General features: G+C 48.3%; 1 protein-coding gene and 1 non-coding gene across 6 annotated transcripts in view; one reads left to right on the top strand and one right to left on the bottom strand.

Moving 5' to 3' along the window:
* The window catches only part of LOC135899835 (eukaryotic translation initiation factor 4 gamma 3-like), a 49,977-nt gene extending 33,681 nt beyond the window's left edge, over positions 1-16,296 (top strand). For 3 of the 5 annotated variants that reach the window (XM_065429200.2, XM_065429203.2, XM_065429201.2), the window contains 5 exons: positions 1,837-1,877; positions 10,825-11,905; positions 12,655-13,059; positions 13,952-14,188; positions 15,471-16,296. In XM_065429200.2, coding sequence (XP_065285272.1) covers positions 13,006-13,059; positions 13,952-14,188; positions 15,471-16,031 — 852 coding nt within the window. In that variant the 5' untranslated portion in view covers positions 1,837-1,877; positions 10,825-11,905; positions 12,655-13,005 and the 3' untranslated portion in view covers positions 16,032-16,296. Of the gene's footprint in view, positions 1-1,836; positions 1,878-10,824; positions 11,906-12,654; positions 13,060-13,951; positions 14,189-15,470 lie in introns of those variants that run through there. The other 2 variants (XM_065429202.2, XM_065429204.2) reach the window with 2 other exon arrangements.
* Positions 16,297-18,329: 2,033 nt separating this feature from the next.
* Positions 18,330-18,402, bottom strand: TRNAS-UGA (transfer RNA serine (anticodon UGA)). Its single transcript has one exon. It is a non-coding gene; the product is annotated as a tRNA-Ser (tRNA).
* Positions 18,403-20,887: the final 2,485 nt, after the last annotated feature.

The following is a 20,887-nucleotide window of genomic DNA, read 5'->3' as shown; positions in this document are numbered from 1 at the left end:
CGGCCCATTTTGTTTACGCTCCGCCGCTGGCTGGCCGCGCGTTGAGGCTGTGGCCACAGACGCCCTATTTGGTGATCGCTGTGTCTGAAGGGGCAAGGTTCTGAATGGTGTTGTATAAGTCGCGGGTCACTTCTTTCGCCGCGAGGATAGATTGAATTTTTTACAAGCGATGCTCCAGGAGGGCACATGTAACCGGCAAACGGAGGCATTGGAGAGCACCTGAGGTTATATTAAAGCAGGCGGCGCAAAATCTCCGGGACACACTAGCGGTAGCGGGAGGATCAAAGCTGGAAGCAGGGCGGGCCCTGTGTTGGGGCCGCTGAGGCCGGAGCGCTCAAGGGGGTGTTCGCATAAAAAATTAGCGGACAGCCGATCTTATATTCTCTTGGCACGCGCAGGCCTCTGCGAGCCCCAACCCACGGACCAGTCCGGGTTCTAGCTTTGATGTGCCCGTTGCCGCTTTGGTGTCCTGGAAGCGCCGCCAATAATGCGAAATAATGACACGTTGTTTAAATTAGTCAAAAACACGATTGAATAAACATAATTGGGTCGAGCCGCCAGCTTGCGATGCTAAGTTCATCGCTACCTCGCCCCGCGACTTCTGCCGGCACGCGTATAGGACAAAAAACATATAACGAGCGCCAAGAAACTCCTCCGTAGTGCCTAGGCAGAGGCGTGTATTCAAGGAGCAGAAGTGCCGGCATTTCCTCGATCGCACCTGCTCTTACTCGCGCATGCGCGCAAGCGTCCGTCGTCTGCGCAAATGCTACGCCCCGCTGTACCTACTAGCTATTGGAAATACGCAGCCGCGCAATTTTGCCAGGAAGTCAGCTTCACGCGGTTACCTTGGCGGAGTGATAATCGACACCAGGGGCCGATTGCACAAATGCGAGCCTCTAAGTCTAGACTTAAGTCCGAATCTCGTCTTATCCTACCCTAAACCAAGACTGGACTTCGCGGCCGCAGTAGCGCGCTTGCACGAACCGACAACAATGAGTTAACGTACGGCCTCATTTGAGGAAATAAGCGCGCGGCTTTGCGCGCCCTTAAGAAATTCTCTAGAATAACAGCTTGGGCTTGTTGGTTTTCCATCCTGCTTGACAGCGCAAAACGTAGACAGGAAACGAGAATACGACACTACAAACGCTGCCTAAGTAAGCGCGCCGCATTGCGCACGCTTATTTCCGCAAGTGAGGACGTACCTTTGCAGTCCAGACTTAATAAAGATGTTAGGTGACACTAAAGTACCTACCAAGTACAGTCGCCCACAAGATATTATGGGGCGCGCTGGCTTGTGGCGAAACGGCCCTCCTCCCCTTATAGCGGAGACGCAACGAGTCATTCTTTTTTTCTGACCTTGTCGTTGCCAATCTATGTTGTTGCTTTCTTTTTACGAACGGGGCCTTCTCCCGCAGAAGAGCGTGGCTAAAAACGCGCTCCATACAAGGAGACAGGCAAGACGGAATTGACCTCTCGATTTCCGTTATATAAACCAAGTTTTGCCAGTTCAAGCCACCACAGCGCCAATCGCAAGAGGGGCACCTCGCAGCTACATTCGCATATCGCCGGCGCGAAAGGAGGATGCGTGGAAACATAAGCGCCTGCAATTTTGGAGGGACGCGCATGCGCGCAGGCGTCGACCGATCTCGACAACGGGGGTGCGCTGCTAGTTGGGAATGGGAGTTAGAATGGGAGGGTAGTTTGGTCTCGAGCTCGTGCTCCCCGTAATATATTGTGGGCGAGTGGGCATGCAATCGACAAGACCTTGAAAAGGAGGAAAGTCTCTTCTTTTTCTGTCGGGACAAAAGCTTTTCTCTCTCTCTTTTTTTTTTTCAGCGTTTGCACGCCCAGTTCGTGGGTCATCCTCTATGGAAGAGGTAAGATATATTACAGCGAAAGCTGTGCATGACTAACCTTCCTTAGTTATGCCGCGTCCGGCAACAGAAATGTGGGCCGATCCTGGTGATAGTGCGGAAAGGGTCCAAGCTCAATGGCACACACCCCTGTGGGCTCGGGAACCTGTAACGCGCCCTTGAACTATTTTCTTGTCACACGTGGGATCCAGAGAGGTCACAGGCTGTCGGATTTTGGAGGACGATCCCACCGCTGGCATACAGTTGTAGGAGTTGTCGGACGATCTCGCCGCTGCCACCAGTAATAAGAGTTGTAGCTCGTAGGAAGGAACTTCGGTGGACAGGACTAGACGAGCAGGACTTATTTACAGATATTTACATTAGAACAAGAGATACATTCGACAGTCTAGCGTGATTCCCAAATGGAGCACGCAAGGCGAAGCATACAGCATACGAGCACTGTTAGGAATGGCCTGCCGAGATGCGGGCCTCGAAGTTTTCTCAGCCAGCTGCAGCTGCGAGCGTTGCGAGCTTTCCCGAAGAGAACCATGGAAGCTTATCACAATCGCTGCGGTGTCTCATTTCGTAGGGACCTCGAGGAGGTGCCACTTCAACACCCCCTCGGCGCCGTTGTGACCAAACGCGATCGGCGGACCAACTATTGTTATGGAACACGCCACCGCACACCTGGTCTGCCGTTAGCGGGAGAGTTCTCGACGGGAGGTAATTGGCGGAACCTGCCCATGCGCTTTTCAAGACTCAAGATAATGGAGAACCGACGGGTCGACTGCGTTGACTTTGGACGCTGCGAATCGGCGGTGAAGTGCCGTTTTCCCCTCACTTAGAGATCTAGGGAACACGGAGTGTTTATAAGCAGCTGTTTATCGGCTGCTAGGTGTGCTCGTCAGCGTGCTCGTAAGCTGTGTGCTGTATGCTCGTTTTGCGTGCTCCATTTGGGAGCCAAGCTAGACTGGCGAATGTCTCTTGTTTAAAATGTAAATACCCTAAACAAACCCTGTACGCCTAGTTTTGTCCTCCCAAGTTCCTCCCTACGACCTACAACCGCTTCACCTGGTGGCAGCGGCGAGATCGTCCGACGACTCCTACAGCGCACAGCTCACAAGCACGATGACGAGCACACTGACGAGCACACCCTAGCAGCCGATAATCAGCTGCTTATAAACACTCCATGCTCCCTAGATCTCTAGGTGAGGGAAGGGTTCGACCAGCATCGTAGCCGAGCCGCCTTTGAGCGGGAGGGCTTACACACACGTACGCACTGGTTTCACTGCCCCCACTGAAGTGAGACGGGCTTCGCAGAACTCGGGGCTTACGCCTTGAAAGGAGCTTGGGGGGGTGCCGCCAATTACCTTCCCTCGGGAACTCCCCCGCTCACGGCAGACCATATCAGCGGTGGCGGGTTCAGTAGCAAAGCCTGGTTCGTCGAACTCCTCTCGGCTTGTCCGCGACGGAGAATCGCTGACGCGTCCTCCGCAAACCGTAGACTGAGTCACGCCGTTCGGCTAGAGGATGACGGTGGCTTCCAAAAAAACGCCAGCCCTGCTGCTGCAGCTGGCTGAGAAACCTTACCTCGGCAGGCCATTCCTAACAAGTTACACGGGTAAGAACAGATGTTTTTCTTTTTTCAAAAAAATGTTTCGTACAAATTTTCGAAACTAAGTCGGAAAGGACTTGAAAATTCTCGGCACCAACCGCGCGAACTCACTATTGCCACTGCTCGCGCTTTCGTCGTCGTCGTCGTCGACGCCTTCCACATGCAGCTGGCTCCGTTGCCGATCACCGTCCCAGCGTGGAATTCACTTTTGTTCTGTCGTCGTAATCGTGAGGCCGTCCCTACGGGGGTATGAGCCATTGATTAAAGGTGTGTGAGCCATTCATTGTCTTGCGTGATGGATACATTTAATAACGGAGCAAGGTGATAGGCCAGTGTGTGTGCGTACCTATATCGCCACGATGACCAGATATTAGGACTATAAAAAATATGCACAACCGTTCCACTCTGTGAAGATGGAGTGGCAGCAAAAGCGTTTGGCTTTTCGTTTGAGAGCTTTCACTGTCGATCGTCAGCTTTCGCTGCCATTCCATTTTCACAGAGTGGAATGGTCTTCTTGTCTTTATTTTTGTTTGTTATATGAGTTCTCTTGTGTAGTTGACTATGGTGAGTGCAAGAAAACAACCGGTAAATTATTGAGGGAAAACGCGTCACATGAAAGAAAGAAGTAGGGCCGAAAATATATATATAGCGTTCTCACTCTCTTCATTTTCGCGTTCCTGAGACCTTTCTGCACCGATCTGCAACTTTTGGTTTCAAAAATACGCCTATTTTATGAATTATGAGATAAAAAAACAGCGAATGCACACACATGCACCTTAAACTTGAAGTACGCGGACCCTTAAATTGAACTTTAAACTCGCTCTATTTCAACCACCCGCAGCGCGTAAACTACGCGCTCCACCGCAGCCATATTGGTCTTGTCTGAAAGCTCGTCTTTCCATCGTTTCATTCTTTTTTTTTTTTTTGGTAAGCAGCCATGCTCACAACGCGAAAGCGAAAAAACACGGAGGAAGGAAAAATGAAACTCGGCGCCCTTCCACTCTGTGGAGAAGGATGACCAGCGAAGCTGTGTATGCGGGCCCCTTAATGCCGGTCTGCACCTTCGCCGTGGGTCGGCCCGGCATTTCACTATCTTCGGTGTCCGCCCACGTATGGGGAGGTACCACATACGCAGGCCTTGGGACCCTTCAGATGCAATTTACTCGTAAACTTAAGTCTTTTTAGAGCGCAGCTCTTTGGCGTCCGTTCCTGGGTTTCGCGTCGTCGTCGGCGTTGTCGTCGGCCTCGTAACCAGCTCCGCCCCCCTTTCATCCCCCCAGCGCTAGCAGCGACCGACTGATACCGCTGGATGCCGCTGACGCCGCTAGAGAGTCAAGATAACGTGACTGCATAGAACACCGTCGCCGCCATGCAGAAAGAGGAGGAAAGGCCCCCCCCCCCCCTGTTCTTGTGTGGCAGATAGGGTGCTCTTCAGTTGCCGACGCGCCGGTTATTTCACGTAGGCCCCGGCACGTCGACGAATACGTGACCACCTTCCCACGGCTAGACCTGGTTCTTAGCGCTGCGGAAGCGAGGGTATCATATTGTTTGTGTCGGCATCGGCGGCGTTGTCCCTGAAACCAACTCCGCAGCCGGGGTTGACTCACTATCGGCGTCAGCGGCATCAGTCAGTCGCTGCTATCTCTTCCCTCCTCCCTTTATCGTGTTGTCCGCTTGCTGCGCGCGCTTCTGCCCCCATCGTTTGCCGCTGGGTGTACACGCCGCCCCCCTCCCCCCTCTTCCTGCGAGTCTCCGGTTGTCAAAGCGCCGGCTCGAACTTAATTCCTTTCTTCGCTCCTCCTCCAATGCAACCCCTGTGCGGTGGCAATCAGAGAGCCAGATCGGTGGCGGCGGATCTGTATATGTGCACCGCCCGAGCCGAAATTGCCGCTGCCGTTCGCCCTGTGCGGTGGCAATCAGAGAGCCAGATCGGTGGCGGCGGATCTGTATATGTGCACCGCCCGAGCCGAAATTGCCGCTGCCGTTCGCCACTGCGAAATTATTTGCCAGTTCTTTCTGAGCCATGAGCGAGACGACCGATGGAAGTCCTCCGTCTGCTGCTGCTGCTAAACGAGCTGCCAGAGCAGAGGCCCAGCGCCGTCGCCGTCAGAATTCAGAGGTGCGTGCCGCCGAAGCAGAAGCTTACCGTCGCCGCCGTCGAGATGATCCAGGAGTACGCGTCGCCGAAGCAGAGGCTAAGCGCCGCCGCCGAGAAGACCCTGCCGTTCGCGCCGCCGAAGCGGAGGCTCATCGCCGCCGTCGAGAGCAACCAGTAAGCGAGGCTGAAGCAGAAGCTCATCGCCGCCGCCGAGAAGACCCTGCAGTTCGCGCCGCCGAAGCGGAGGCTCATCGCGAGGCTGAAGCAGAAGCTCATCGCCGTCGCAGAGAAGACTCTACCGTTCGCGCGGCCGAGGCCGAGGCCAAACGCAAACAAAGGCTCGCAAACAGTCAGGGTACAACACATGCTTTCCGGCGACAGTTTACAGACAATCCGTTTGGAAGTTTGTGTTCAGTGTGTGATCGGCTCTGGTTCCAAAATGACTTGAAACCGCTTCCGGATACGTGCCGTGAGAATCTCCGGTGTGCGTTTCCCAACTCGGACTTGTGTCAATTCAGACTGTGTTCTTCATGCATGCAATCTGTGCGGAAAGGTGACATTCCTCATTGCGATCAATGAGGAATACCGAATCACAGAAAAAAATTCTGTGATAGCGCATACATGTGTTGCTCCATTTCTCTGCCTCAATCTATCGAAAAGGTGAAACAGCTTATTTGCTGCGCTCAAATTTCGCATTAGGAAGTAACGTAATCGTCGGTAATTTTTTTGACAAGAAACAAGCGTTACGAGGTGTTTCTGGAATGGCACTTAAACAGTCCACGTCGACTTAGTATTTGCCTTTAGTGTCCCTTTGACGACTGCTTCCCTCCGCCGCGGGTCGGAACGGCATTGCACTATCTTCGGGATTTTGTTTCTACACACGGACACCATCCTGGGGGAACTACCCCTTAACAGCGTAGCTGTAAAACGAGGAGGGAGCGTCACGTGTCAATCTTGAAGCTTGGTCAGGAAAAATTTAGAGGAATGGGATGATGACAAATATACAGGCCCTCAGATGATAGGGAAGCGATAGATTTAGTCGGCTCCTTTTGCTCGCATCTGCTGCGGGAGTTTTGGAATACGTGCACAGTGCATAGGGGTGGCAAACGCGCGCCGAGGTTGAGGGAAAGAATTATTCGAGTGTGTGAAGCAGTCTTGTCCATGTTGTGTCGGTCAGCTAACGCACCGAATCACCACGAGGCTTGCCTCTTAAGCATGCAGCAGACAAGCTCTAAGGCTGTATAACGAACGGAGGCGGTGCCCAACAAACCGCGAGGGCCACCTCAAGGACGACTGGTCGCGTGTCGGGGCGATGTCAGGGAAACGAGGAAGCCTTTCGCCCTGCAAACGTGTGAAGACGATCGCGCCGCCGAGGTTAAGGGTTAAAGGTTAAGCCGCCTGCGATTCGTCGCATTTGGGGCACCTTCTGGGAAACAGCGATGTATTTCGCCCCCTGCAAACGTGTGCAGGCGATAGAGCGAGCGTCGAAGGTCCGCAGCGACTGCTTCCCTGTGCGAAAAAAAAAAAAATCGTCCCATCTTGTGGCCGTGGAACCAACGATGGACTGGCGGGCGGGGACCACATTTAGGGCACTTCTGGCCCATTGTTATGGCAAACGGTCCCAGTCGGTGCTGTCGTTCTGCTCAATGCATTCTGCCCCTCAAAGAATAGGCGAGAGCTCAGTATGCGCGTTTCTAACAGCGTAGCTACGTCGCACCGCACAATCTCGCAAAATAGTGCGCGTAAATCTCGAGGAAAGGCGACGACTTCTGCGTTTAGTGTGCAGGCTAATGCTGTTTATTTCTTTCACAACGAAAGACGCACTGCAGAACCTTTACTGCACAAACACGCGACGAATAACTATCGCGCGAAAAAATCTCGCCTCATTCTATATAGGTGCAAGACAGCAGAACAAAAAATTAGAAAGAAAATACGGATAAGAGTTTACGGTACACAACAGCTTATTTGATGGATCAATAGACCACGCTCGGGCATACTCTGGGCAGGTTTCGAGGTGAGAGCGCTGACTAACTGCGGTGGTAAGCGCAAAGCGACGCTTTAAAAATGTTATGTCGTGATGGGTCTGATGACGAATGGTGACGAATGACGTTACCGTGATGGTAAGCCAGTCCTCGACATCGGCGTTGTCCGCGCCACAATATGTCCCCGTGTCCCGCGGATGAGTGAGGATGACCGTTGGCACGGGCTGCCGAGGTGTTGTCGCGTGTGTCGGTTGATTTGCCATTGTCGCGGCGGGTAGATGACGTCCGCTACGAAGTTCCGTTATTGGAGCCCGCACCTTCCACCAAGATGTTGCAGGAAGAAAGCAGGCCCACGATTGTAAAATAACGTATATTTACAACGGGTGTATACGGCGTTCAGGCAACTGCCAGAATTTGTCTTCCTCTAGTCGATTTCAACTTCTTCCTTCACTTCACCGTAACAATATGTACATCCGGACAGCGAAAAAGTGACCATTTGTACTTTTATAAGCGTTTCTGTCTACAAAGTCAATGTAGAGTCGTTCTTCGTGTACATAGAATTCGAACAAGCGGGTAAAATACTTCGAGGCAGAGAAACAAGGAGAATCGCACGAAAATAATCCATAATTAGTGGCGGCAGCTCAAAACGTCAATTCGACATCAGTATAACCCTTGTCACTACATCAGCACAAAATTGCAGTAGGGCCAACGCTTCGCAAACAGGAAAATAAATACGTCAGCATATCTACAACCTCGTCGGATGGTGACGGTGAAGGCTAACTGCCAAGTTCACTTAGCATGTTCACAGGTCACAACACCCACATGGTTGTTAAATTCAGCAATTGACGCATCGGAACACTGTCCCAGCAGCATATTTCAGCACATCTAACGTGGAGCTATCACTTTTTCGACAGACATCCTACACTAAGCAGAGGTCCTTCTTAAGGGACGTAAAAGCGGTAATTTCATTCAAAATTTGTACAATAAGCTCTTTCAGTCTCAAATTTCAACGATCCGGAAAAAATGGAGTGGTTCCTAACTACAGTACACAGCAAAAATGAAATCGTGGCATTGGTTCCGCACTCAGAAACGCACAATAGAATCGTGTTTTGTGACCAGATATATGGGATCCTGGAGTATGTTCGAACATGGGCTCCTATATTTCGTTAATGGCAGCCCAGTGACACCAAAAGCGAGTGGGGGTCACTGAGATGTGTAGCGAATTACATTGAATGCAGCAGATTCCAATTAGAGTTACTACATTCAATAGTGCACCCTTATTGCTCCACAGAAGTAATTGTCGAATTAGTAAGAAATAATCGATTATTTCTGCGTAACTTTTATTAGGAATGTTATGAACATTGCAGAAATACAATAAATGGAATAGGAAGGTCTGGCTCTTTCATTGCACACTCAGCAGCCTTTCGCATGTTATGTAGCTTCAATGAAAAGTGCTTTTCTAAATTTCGCTTGGTCAACTATCTTCACTTTGTTGTGATGAGAGCTGCACCAACACAACTTGCTGGATTTGCCTGCTAAAGGAAGGTACGGTTTTGTAACACAAGAACACTTTGCGCACAATACTGTGTTAACTTGTGTTCACTGTGTTAAAACTGTGTTAGCTGTGTTAATGCCCTCATGCTCGCATCCGGGTCTTCCACAAAGCGTCGCGCTTCCGTGTGGCTGGTGCTCGGAGAAGGCGCTCCGTGTTATGCAAATGAAAAGCTGAAAAAAATTGTCCGTATACACGAGTTTCTGGCATCAACGTCCGAATAAACTACCGCTATGGAGTCGTAAAAGTGGCGGTTCGATTTGGCAGCTCACATGCGCGGGAGCGCGGCGGGATTAGGAAACAGATATTGAGATATGGAGCTGGGCATGCCATGTAATGCGTAGGCTAGATAACCGTTGGACTGTTAGAGCTAAAGAATGGGTGCCGAGGGAAGGGGAATGCAGTCGAGAATGGCGAAAAATTAGATGGGGTGATGAAACTAGGAAATTTGCAGGCGCAAGGTTGGAATGAGCTGGCGCAAGACATCGCGTGGGTAATTGGAGACAGCCAGAAGAGGCCTTTGAGCTTTTAGTGGATATAAAGACAGGCTGATGATGATTGAGCGCCCGAGTTCACCTGTCTGAACATACATACTCTTGAGGCAGCTGCGTGGGACGACCGCGGGCGCCCTATTGTGGTTCCTTCAAAAATCTAATGCTCAAAGCTGCTTCTGTGCTTACTGCTTCTCTAGTGCATAAAGTAAGTGCTTACATGTACGTGGTTAGTGAAAACCTCTTTTAAATGCAGTGAGCAACGCTGAGTAAAAAATGAAATTTTTCTGTTTGTTATAGAAATCTGGTGTCAAAAAGCCTTTCATTTATGTGTATAGATAGATAGATAGATAGATAGATAGATAGATAGATAGATAGATAGATAGATAGATAGATAGATAGATAGATAGATAGATAGATAGATAGATAGATAGATAGATAGATAGATAGATAGATAGATAGATAGATAGATAGATAGATAGATAGATAGATAGATAGACGAATAGATAGATAGATAGATAGATAGATAGATAGATAGATAGATAGATAGATAGATAGATAGATAGATAGATAGATAGATAGATAGATAGATAGATAGATAGATAGATAGATAGATAGATAGATAGATAGATAGATAGATAGATAGATAGATAGATAGATAGATAGATAGATAGATAGATAGATAGATAGATAGATAGGCAACCAGAAAATAACATTTCGAAACTGTTTATGAATGGTTAATCAAGTGCGTTGTAGTTTGAGTATGTGAATAAGTTTAGGAAGAAACAAAAAGCTACCTTTATTCGTAATACTTTGTCGACGCTATCAATAGAAATCCTTATATTCCTATAGGCTTGTATGAAGGCGGAAGGTACCCTTTTCATTTGCAGAACCATCAGACTTTCCCAAAGTCGCGCTCTGACTCAAACGCGCGACAGCGACATGCAGATCTCGAACGTCGAGATCACCGGTGCAGTCTGTTTTTTTTAATCGAGCCATGTACGACTGACCCGAATGGGAGAAAATATTGTGAGCGCCTTGTATTCCCTATTTTTGTCCTCTGTTAAACCGTCTATTTGCGTAAAACATATATATTTCGAGGTTTCTAGAAGGGTCATTTAGTACTTGAGATTGACTGAATATGAGTCGCCCTCCTAATTGCTACATTCATACAACTTCAAGTTGAATATACGAACCTGATTGACGCCCTGCCTTTTCTCTCATTATCTGCAGGGCTCGGTGTTTTGGCCGTTTTGATCTGTTCCGGCTTAATGTTTCAGCTGGGCCTTGAATCAACCGGGATTAGGCCCGGCAGTGTCATCGCCTGGGTTCAGGCACGACTTAGGGGTACGAGGTTTCGCCGCGTCGTTTCAACGCTCCAGAGCTGGACGCGCCATGGTGTACCTGAAAATGTTAAGCTCATCGTTGCCATCATGGCCACGGCTTCAGGAACCTTCTGGCTGACCAGGGGGAGTGAAGGAACACTCATTTAATTTCTGTTCCTTCACGCCAAGCTTCATCAACGACATACATCATACTACATACATACATACAAATGCATACATACATTCATCATACATACAAATACACAAAGACCCCATCTGCCGCTGCTGTCACACCTCCTGCGGAGGAGATGGAAACCGCTACAGTGCCAGCTGACCAGGGCGAGTGAAGGAACACTCATTTAATTTCTGTTCCTTCACGCCAAGCTTCATCAACGACATACATCATACTACATACATACATACAAATGCATACATACATTCATCATACATACAAATACACAAAGACCCCATCTGCCGCTGCTGTCACACCTCCTGCGGAGGAGATGGAAACCGCTACAGTGCCAGCTGACCAGGGCGAGTGAAGGAACACTCATTTAATTTCTGTTCCTTCACGCCAAGCTTCATCAACGACATACATCATACTACATACATACATACAAATGCATACATACATTCATCATACATACAAATACACAAAGACCCCATCTGCCGCTGCTGTCACACCTCCTGCGGAGGAGATGGAAACCGCTACAGTGCCAGCTGACCAGGGCGAGTGAAGGAACACTCATTTAATTTCTGTTCCTTCACGCCAAGCTTCATCAACGACATACATCATACTACATACATACATACAAATGCATACATACATTCATCATACATACAAATACACAAAGACCCCATCTGCCGCTGCTGTCACACCTCCTGCGGAGGAGATGGAAACCGCTACAGTGCCAGCTGACCAGAGTACCACGCCCACGTCACCCGACCATACAGGCTCCTCGACTGGCGAGGATGAGGAGCAGAAAATGGTAGGTGCTGTGCAAGTTACTGGAATCTTGCCATGCATGATACCGCTCTTCAATTGAACTAATGCTAGTAACTTACTCGTAGGTTGGCATATTCACTCGTAGGTGCCCTCACTAATACCTTATCAGGTTCATGTTTCAGAGCGTTTGTGGACGTGAGTGGGAGTGAGCACATGTTCCTAATAAGTACTGGTGAGCGTGAGTTCCCACTTTGCTGGCTTGTGTGCCCTCTGCTTAATGGAACAGGGAACTTTGTCCTGGCGAAAACTGAGGTTGACGCATGCAAGTGGCCATGAAGGGTCTGTGTCCTTAATAGAAATGATACAAAGAAAGATGAGTTTTTCGGATTCTAGCAGCTGTATACCATTCATTGTACATTGACCGAGTTCAATGTAAAAAATGTAAATGTGACAAAACTAGCTTTATTCCTACCCCACACAACACTGGCAATATAAACTGTTTAATGGTAGCTACGGGCAACTTCCTCTTGGAATATTGAAAGCATGCATGCAACAGCTGGAGTTTGTTTCGAAAGGTTGCGAAACCGTGAAGGGACATTCATTATACTGTGGCAGTACAAGACGACATGGTGCATCTGCCTATAGTTACCTTGGCGTTTTATCTTATCTCCGCACGTATGATGGCTGTGGATTCATTAAACAAAAGTGAAGCACCATTACCTAATGTCGCACCCATGCATAGAGCACGGAATCTAGCGGCAGCCTACAATTGCTCTTTCATTGGAATTGCAGGCGGTGAAAATCAAAAATGAGGAAAACTTGAGGGTCTCCAGGGAAGCTGCCGCTACGGCTCCCGCCACCACCGCCCCAAGTGACGCATTGGAGAAGGGTGACGCAGAAGCCGACGGGGACGCCTCCGAGGCCCTTGCGTCTTGTCCTGCAGACGACATGGAGGATGGCGAAGAGAACGAGGAGGTCGAGGAGGAGGAGGAGGAGAATAGTACTGGCGGCAGCAAAGAGAGCGGCGATGCCAAGGCTCCCCTGCTCAAGTACAGCTACCGCGAGGACCAGTGGAGCCCTGTGAACCCTGAAGGGCGCAAGCAGTACGACCTGCAGTTCTTGCTCATGCTTCAGGGGTAACCGATGTCCCTGAAGAAGCCGTTCGGCCTGCCCAACTTGGATGTCATCAAGGAGACAGTAAGTTGCTGCACTTGGACCATTTCGTGACCATTTCATAGCTTCAGCTGCAAATGCTGTCTGAAGCTATGTCACGGTACTGGACAGGTGTGTCGTAGGTGCCAGGGCCATTAAGCACAAGTCATCCACTGCGAAGCTGGTATTATGGCACACATACCAGAGGGAGACATGCACACAAGCTCAACAGTTGTGTATCCCGTTTAACAGTGGGCTGCATTGTTAGGTGCAAATTTAGGGTTTAAATTGTTTGGATTTCACGTAAAGTTCACCCTGTGTGGGTGACATTTAGACATATAACATGGTTTAAGGAGAGGTGGGTTCACTGTTGGCAAGTGTGAAAATGCACGGGATTGCACCAGCCCTCTTGGGGTTCTTGGTGCTGTCGCCTTTCTACATCCTTGGTCCAGTACATTGATACGTTTCATCTGGCACTCCAGCTGAGGTGTATCAGCGAAGTGAGAGCCGCACATTGATTTGTTTCATTAACATTGGAGTTTTCTGTGCATGTGTTGTAGTGAAATTGAGTGGTAACATGTGACAAATGGCTTTGGACAGCGCGAATTGGAGTCGTATTGTTGAGCTGAAAACACTGACAAATTCAAGAAGTTGGGGTGGCTGTATAACAGTTGTTTCTGGAGCATAACCATAATATAGTTTAGTTCTCTGTAAACATTAATTGGAATGCCTTTAATGGAACGCTAAAGGCAAATACCAAGTTGATGTGGACTATTAGTGCAGCATTCCAGAAACCTCGCAGCGCTTATTTCGTGCACTAATCTATAAATTTAGCTGGGCTTAATATTTGCCTTTAACGGCACGTATCAGATGAAAGCCTGTCAGACGTCATGTCATTTTGTGATGCTCAGTGGCTGCAAATGTTTCTTCGCTGCAGGCCATGCAGCACAAACCTCCAGACCTTCCCCGAGGAGGCCCGTACCAGGGCGGTGGCCAGTCTTCTATGGGTGGTGGCCCAGGCGGTGGACCTATGAGGTGTGGTGCCCACCCTGAACACTTGCTCATGCCTCCGTACGCGCGCAATGGCGTGGCCCGGCCGCCCCCCGGAGAGGGTGGCGGTGGGCCTGGCCGGAGGCAGAGCCAGCCTGGCCGTGGTGGGGACAAGCCCAAGAAGGTAATCACACTGTCCAGTTCACTCAACCAGGATGTCATGCTGCAGGCAGCACAGAACGCCTGGAAGCCCTGGACAAACGTCCTGGAAGTAGGACGTTTGTTGCTCACTCTTTGTAATGAAGCTGTTTGACATCGCGACGAAAGTTTCCGAAATGAGGAGTTTCCGATATTACACACAAGACAAAACCGGCGTTTTTTATCGGATTATCAGGGTCCGTTGTAACGAGATGCGACTGTTTAAGGGACCCATCATTTGGTGCAGCAGCAGTTGGGTCACGGATGCTGTCGCCTGGAAGCTTTACAATAGCAGAGTCAGGATACTCAGCGGCTGTTCCTGTGCTTTTCAATTCTGCCCTTTGTCAGTGATCCCAGCGGCATTCCACATACATTAGCAACATTGGCTGGTTATGAGTATAGTGGCTGATGGAGCGTAAGATTGAATGATCATAAAAAATTAACCGCCCGTTATGATACTCCCTAAAAGGAAATTTAAGGGCAGCTCTATACGTATTTTCATTTCACGATATATTGAGGCAAGGAATTTGAGAGATGTGTAGCAGAGCCGCCGATCATCGAAAATCAGATCTGCAGGTCAAGCATGCCGGTGTATTTTATCGATGATTCATTGAAGGTCCCAGTGTAAGTGCTGGCGCCGCATGGCTCCAAGAAAGTACTACAAAATCGGATTACAATACAATCGCAAGCCATGCCAATCGAAACAAACGCAAGTGATACTAAAACCAAACCATGCAAACCAAACAAATGCGAGTGAGAGCCTATGCGAGCAAACGACAGTACGAAATTAGAGCTACGCCTGAAATTAGTTACGAGTTCGCATGGAGTAGTTTGGCAGGTCCACATTATGGCAGTTTTCCGTGTGCATGTCACTAAAGGGGGCCGCTCTCATTGGTCTCCGCCATTTGCGGCTCGAATCTTTCATATTCCACCCCGCGTTCGCTCTCTCGTCTTTTGCAGTGCTCGTTCGCTTGGTTACGCAGTACATGCCAATGCTCGCTGCAGGAACGGGCACCTAACAGCTGCGCCCTAAATAGAGGAAAGCCTGTTGACTGCACCTGAACTGCCCTTACACCCCTGATATGACTTTTCGCCCTAAATATTAAGTCAGCAGTGCTGATTTTCAGGAAATTATTAAGCGTTACAGAAGTTTGATGTAAAGTTTACATCTGGTGTTGGTACTAAATGGTAGTATCAATGCAAAGGTTCTCCAGGCTTGCAGCACAGTAAATTGCGGCCTACCACAACTCCTCGCTGATAATCTGCAGGAGCTGTACCGCCGGGTCCGGGTCATCCTGAACAAACTGACGCCGCAGAAGTTCCAGTCGCTTGTGGAGAAGGTGCGGAACCTCGAGATCAACTCAGAGGAGTACCTCAACAAGGTCATTGACCTGGTGTTTGAGAAGGCCCTCGATGAGCCAAACTTCAGCGTGGCCTACGCCAATATGTGCAAACACTTGGCCATGTTTGAAGTGCCCGTCACCAATGACCCCGGGGGGCGAATGGTCAACTTCCGCAAGCTGCTGCTACTCAAGTGCCAGAAGGAGTTCGAGAAGGACACTTGCGATGACATCCGTAAGGAGGAGCGCCTCAAGAAGATTGAGGCGCTCACCGACGAGGAGGAGAAGGCCAAGCTCATGGACGAGCTCCTCGATGACGAGAAGAAGTCAAAGCGGCGCTCTCTAGGCAACATTCGCTTCATAGGAGAGCTCTGCAATCTCAGCATGCTGACGGCGCCCATTATGTTCGACTGCCTAAGGCGGCAAATCAACTCCAAGGACGAGGACTCCAAATTACAGCATACCGAGCCGCACGACACTGATAAATAGTTTGTTGCCCGCGGTTCATAGCAAACGACAAAATTAAATCTGCTCTGTTCGATGCTCCAGCTGTTTGCCTGACGTGTGACGGACGGACTAATATTAATAATACTAGCTTATATGCCATCACTGCGCATGACATTGATCAGGCCACTTGCTTACGATCGTGTCTCATTGAATGCTCGGAATTTGCCGGCAGACACACGAGTCGCAACATAGCAGCCTGGATAAACGAGCTCTAGAAAGGTTTGCTATCAGAAATAAAATCTGTGCAGTTGTCACTGACAATGCCGCTAACATGAAAGCAGCCGTCACAGAATTAAATCTGCGACAGCTGGGTTGTTTTGCGCATGCTTTAAATTTGGTGGTCACAGATGACATTTCAGCATCCATTGGGGCAAAACTTGAAAAATCCAAGTCTATAGTCCAGTACTCCAAAACGAAGCAGCTCGGCACTCGCAAAACTTCGCGAGATGCAAGCTTCACTGAACAAAGATAAACTTAAAGCAAGAGGTTCCCACTCGGTGGAATTCCACCTTTGACATGTTAGAGAGATTACTCAAACAACGAGCCACTCGTTTCAACTCTGGCATTACTTCGTTACAAAGAGCTGTTAGAAGAACGAGAATTACCAGAACTGGCCCGCGCTATTCAGGTCTTGTCAGCATTTAATGATGTAGCATCAGAAATTTCTGCTGAAGCAAATGCGTCATTGTCTAACACGACCGTTTTGTCCAGGATAATGATGAGAAAAGTAAAACATTATATTGAGACCAATAGAAACGCTCCTGAGGGTATTGCAAAGCTTGCAAGCGAACTCATGGATGCTCTGACACGGCGATTTGGAAATAGAGAATCAAACGAGTAAATTTCTCAATCCGTAATTTTGGACCAACCGTTTAAGTCGCAATGCTTTGGACATGATGAGAAGTTGAAGGTGTCTAAGAAAGCGCTTGTTTTGAGGGTAAAAGCTACTATCCAAAGTACACAGCCCGGACCAAGCAATGAGCCCGCAACGCCTGTTCAGAACTCTTTAGTATGGGATGAGTTTGAAGCGTGTTCGAGTTCATTGGAAGGAAACCAGCTCAGGCCGTCGTTGAGGTAGATAAGTACCTCAACGCGCCGTACTTGAACCGTAAGAATGATCCGCTGAAGTGGTGGGAAAGTAGAACAGTCACCTACCCGAATTTGTATTTTCTAATATTTAATTTAAAATAAGAATATTTTCTAAAGCTGGCCAAATTTGTACAGAAGAGAGGAGTCGTCTCACTTCTGATAAGGTCAGCAAAATATTGTTTATCAACCATAACCTGCACTGGATGTAGAACTTTTTTACTGTGGATAATTAGCTTTGTGGACTATGTACTTTGTTGAATGCATTTTGTATAGTGCTATAAGAAATTATTTCGACATTATATTTGCATGGGTTCACAGCTCATTCGTATAATAGTAAGCATGCGTATGTGAATAAAGTTGAAATAAAATTTAGTTCTTGTTCTTATTTATACAAAGTGGATCTTAAAGTACCACAAGAACAGAAAGCTCATCGAATGACGATTAAGTTATTTTTGACTGGAGAAATACATCGCATTCTGACTGTTATAGAGTCTCATTATCATTCTATCCCCAATGTCAAAAAATAAAGCGTAATTACAATTCGAAAATTCGCGCTTTCAAGGAAAGTAAATAATTGATAAATATTCTCAATGCATAGCGAAAGCACCTATAACACGTGTAAGGTCGCGCTTCATCAACGTGTTTTGTCTTTTTTTTGCGCGAGGCCACTGCGGGCTTCCGGTCCACGCCGAGAGTTCCCTGTAAAGCACCGAGCTCCCCACTGTTAAGAACGGCCAGCTGCAGTGCAAGTTTTGCCAACCAGTTGCGACTGTGGAGGCAACATTCCGGGAGCGTCGCCGCACACCTCTAGCCACGGCGTGACTAAGTCGACTGTGTGTGAACCCCCAATCACAACACCACGCGCCGACCGAGACGCCAGACAATGGGCGGCCGGCGGGCGCGCTGCAGTTCGGGGAATAAATGCCCCTACGGTGCTTCGTCTCCCCTACGGTGCCAGGTCAACTCACCTACGGTGCTTGGACGGCCGTTTCCGTCACCTGGGTATCGGGAGAGGACCGAGGGTTTAAAAACCGCTGTTGTGCGGCTGCTCAAGACACTCTCTCTCAAGCATATCATGAGAAGCCAACAAACACTGACACCAAGGACAACATAGGGGAAATTACTTGTGCTTAATAAATGAAATAAAGAAACGATAAATTAATGGAAATGAAAGTGGATGAAAAACCAACTTGCCACAGGTGGGAACCGAACCCACAACCTTCGCATTTCACGTGCGATGCTCTAACAACTGAGCTACCACGGCGCTGTTTCCCCATCCACTTTCTTGGGTATTTATGTGTCGTAGTAGAACCGTAGCATCGTAGTACCGTAGTACCGTAGAACCGTAGTAGCATCGCACGCGAAATGCGAAGGTTGTGGGTTCGGTTCCCACCTGCGGCAAGTTGTTTTTTCATCCACTTTCATTGCCATTAATTTATCGTTTCTTATTTCATTTATTAAGCACAAGTAATTTCCCCTATGTTGTCCTTGGTGTCAGTGTTTCGTGGCTTTTCATGATATGACTAATAAAATCGGGCCCCTCGGTTAAACCCCTTTCTTCTCGTTCATTACATAACGAGGGTCTCGTATCCGGATACATTGATGCCTTCAGGTAGCATATGTGGGTTTATTGACCAGTCGCCTTCACCCTAAATGATCGTGACGCCTGCGGGAAGAAGGGCGTTCCACGTCCGCCGCCAAGGTTTGTGAGTGGTGGCGCTGGCTAACACTTCCACGGTTCTACTAGGACACATAAATACCCAAGAAAGTGGATGGGGAAACAGCGCCGCGGTAGCTCAGTTGGTAGAGCATAGCACGCGAAATGCGAAGGTTGTGGGTTCGGTTCCCACCTGTGGCAAGTTGGTTTTTCATCCACTTTCATTTCCATTAATTTATCGTTTCTTTATTTCATTTATTAAGCACAAGTAATTTCCCCTATGTTGTCCTTGGTGTCAGTGTTTGTTGGCTTCTCATGATATGCTTGAGAGAGAGTGTCTTGAGCAGCCGCACAACAGCGGTTTTTAAACCCTCGGTCCTCTCCCGATACCCAGGTGACGGAAACGGCCGTCCAAGCACCGTAGGTGAGTTGACCTGGCACCGTAGGGGAGACGAAGCACCGTAGGGGCATTTATTCCCCGAACTGCAGCGCGCCCGCCGGCCGCCCATTGTCTGGCGTCTCGGTCGGCGCGTGGTGTTGTGATTGGGGGTTCACACACAGTCGACTTAGTCACGCCGTGGCTAGAGGTGTGCGGCGACGCTCCCGGAATGTTGCCTCCACAGTCGCAACTGGTTGGCAAAACTTGCACTGCAGCTGGCCGTTCTTAACAGTGGGGAGCTCGGTGCTTTACAGGGAACTCTCGGCGTGGACCGGAAGCCCGCAGTGGCCTCGCGCTAAAAAAAAAAAAGACAAACACGTTGATGAAGCGCGGCCTTACACGTGTTATAGGTACTTTCGCTATGCATTGAGAATATTCATCAATTACTTATTTACTTTCCTTAAAAAGCGCGAATTTTTGAATTGTAATTACCCTTTATTTTCTGATATTGGGGATAGAATGATAATGATACTCTATAACAGTGAGAATGCGATGTATTTCTCCAGTCAAAAATGACTTAATCGTCATTCGATGAGCTTTCTGTTCTTGTGGTACTTTAAGATCCACTTTGTATAAATAAGAACAAGAACTAAATTTTATTTCAACTTTATTCACATACGCATGCTTACTATTATACGAATGAGCTGTGAACCCATGCAAATATAATGTCGAAATAATTTCTTATAGCACTATACAAAATGCATTCAACGAAGTACATAGTCCACAAAGCTAATTATCCACAGTAAAAAAGTTCTACATCCAGTGCAGGTTATGGTTGATAAACAATATTTTGCTGACCTTATCAGAAGTGAGACGACTCCTCTCTTCTGTACAAATTTGGCCAGCTTTAGAAAATATTCTTATTTTATATTAAATATTAGAAAATACAAATTCGGGTAGGTGAATGTTCTACTTTCCCACCACTTCAGCGGATCATTCTTACGGTTCAAGTACGGCTCGTTGAGGTACTTATCTACCTCAACGACGGCCTGAGCTGGTTTCCTTCCAATGAACTCAAACTCGCTTCAAACTCATCCCATACTGAAGAGGTCTGAACAGGCGTTGCGGGCTCATTGCTTGGTCCGGGCTGTGTACTTTGGATAGTAGCTTTTACCCTCAAAACAAGCGCTTTCTTAGACACCTTCAACTTCTCATCATCTCCAAAGCATTGGGACTTAAACGGTTGGTCCAAAATTACGGATTGAGAAATTTACTCGTTTGATTCTCTATTTCCAAATCGCCATGTCAGAGCATCTATGAGTTCGCTTGCAAGCTTTGCAATACCTTCAGGAGCGTTTCTATTAGTCTCAATATAATGTTTTACTTTTCTCAGCATTATCCTGGACAAAACGGTCGTGTTATACAATGACGCATTTGCTTCAGCAGAAATTTCTGCTGCTACATCATTAAATGCTGACAAGACCTGAATAGCGCGAGCCAGTTCTGTCAATTCTCGTTCTTCTAACAGCTCTTTGTAACGAAGTAATGCCAGAGTTGAAACGAGTGGCTCGTTGTTTGAGTAATCTCTCTAACATGTCAAAGGTGGAATTCCACCGAGTGCGAACCTCTTGCTTTAAGTTTATCTTTGTTCAGTGAAGCTTGCATCTCGCGAAGTTTTGCGAGTGCCGAGCTGCTTTGCTTTGATTTTTCAAG

The sequence above is a fragment of the Dermacentor albipictus genome, chromosome 2, assembly GCF_038994185.2.
Source record: "Dermacentor albipictus isolate Rhodes 1998 colony chromosome 2, USDA_Dalb.pri_finalv2, whole genome shotgun sequence".
NCBI lineage: Eukaryota > Metazoa > Arthropoda > Arachnida > Ixodida > Ixodidae > Dermacentor > Dermacentor albipictus.
The sequence above is the reverse complement of the archived record's forward strand: the minus strand, read 5'-3'. Positions and strand labels throughout refer to the sequence as shown.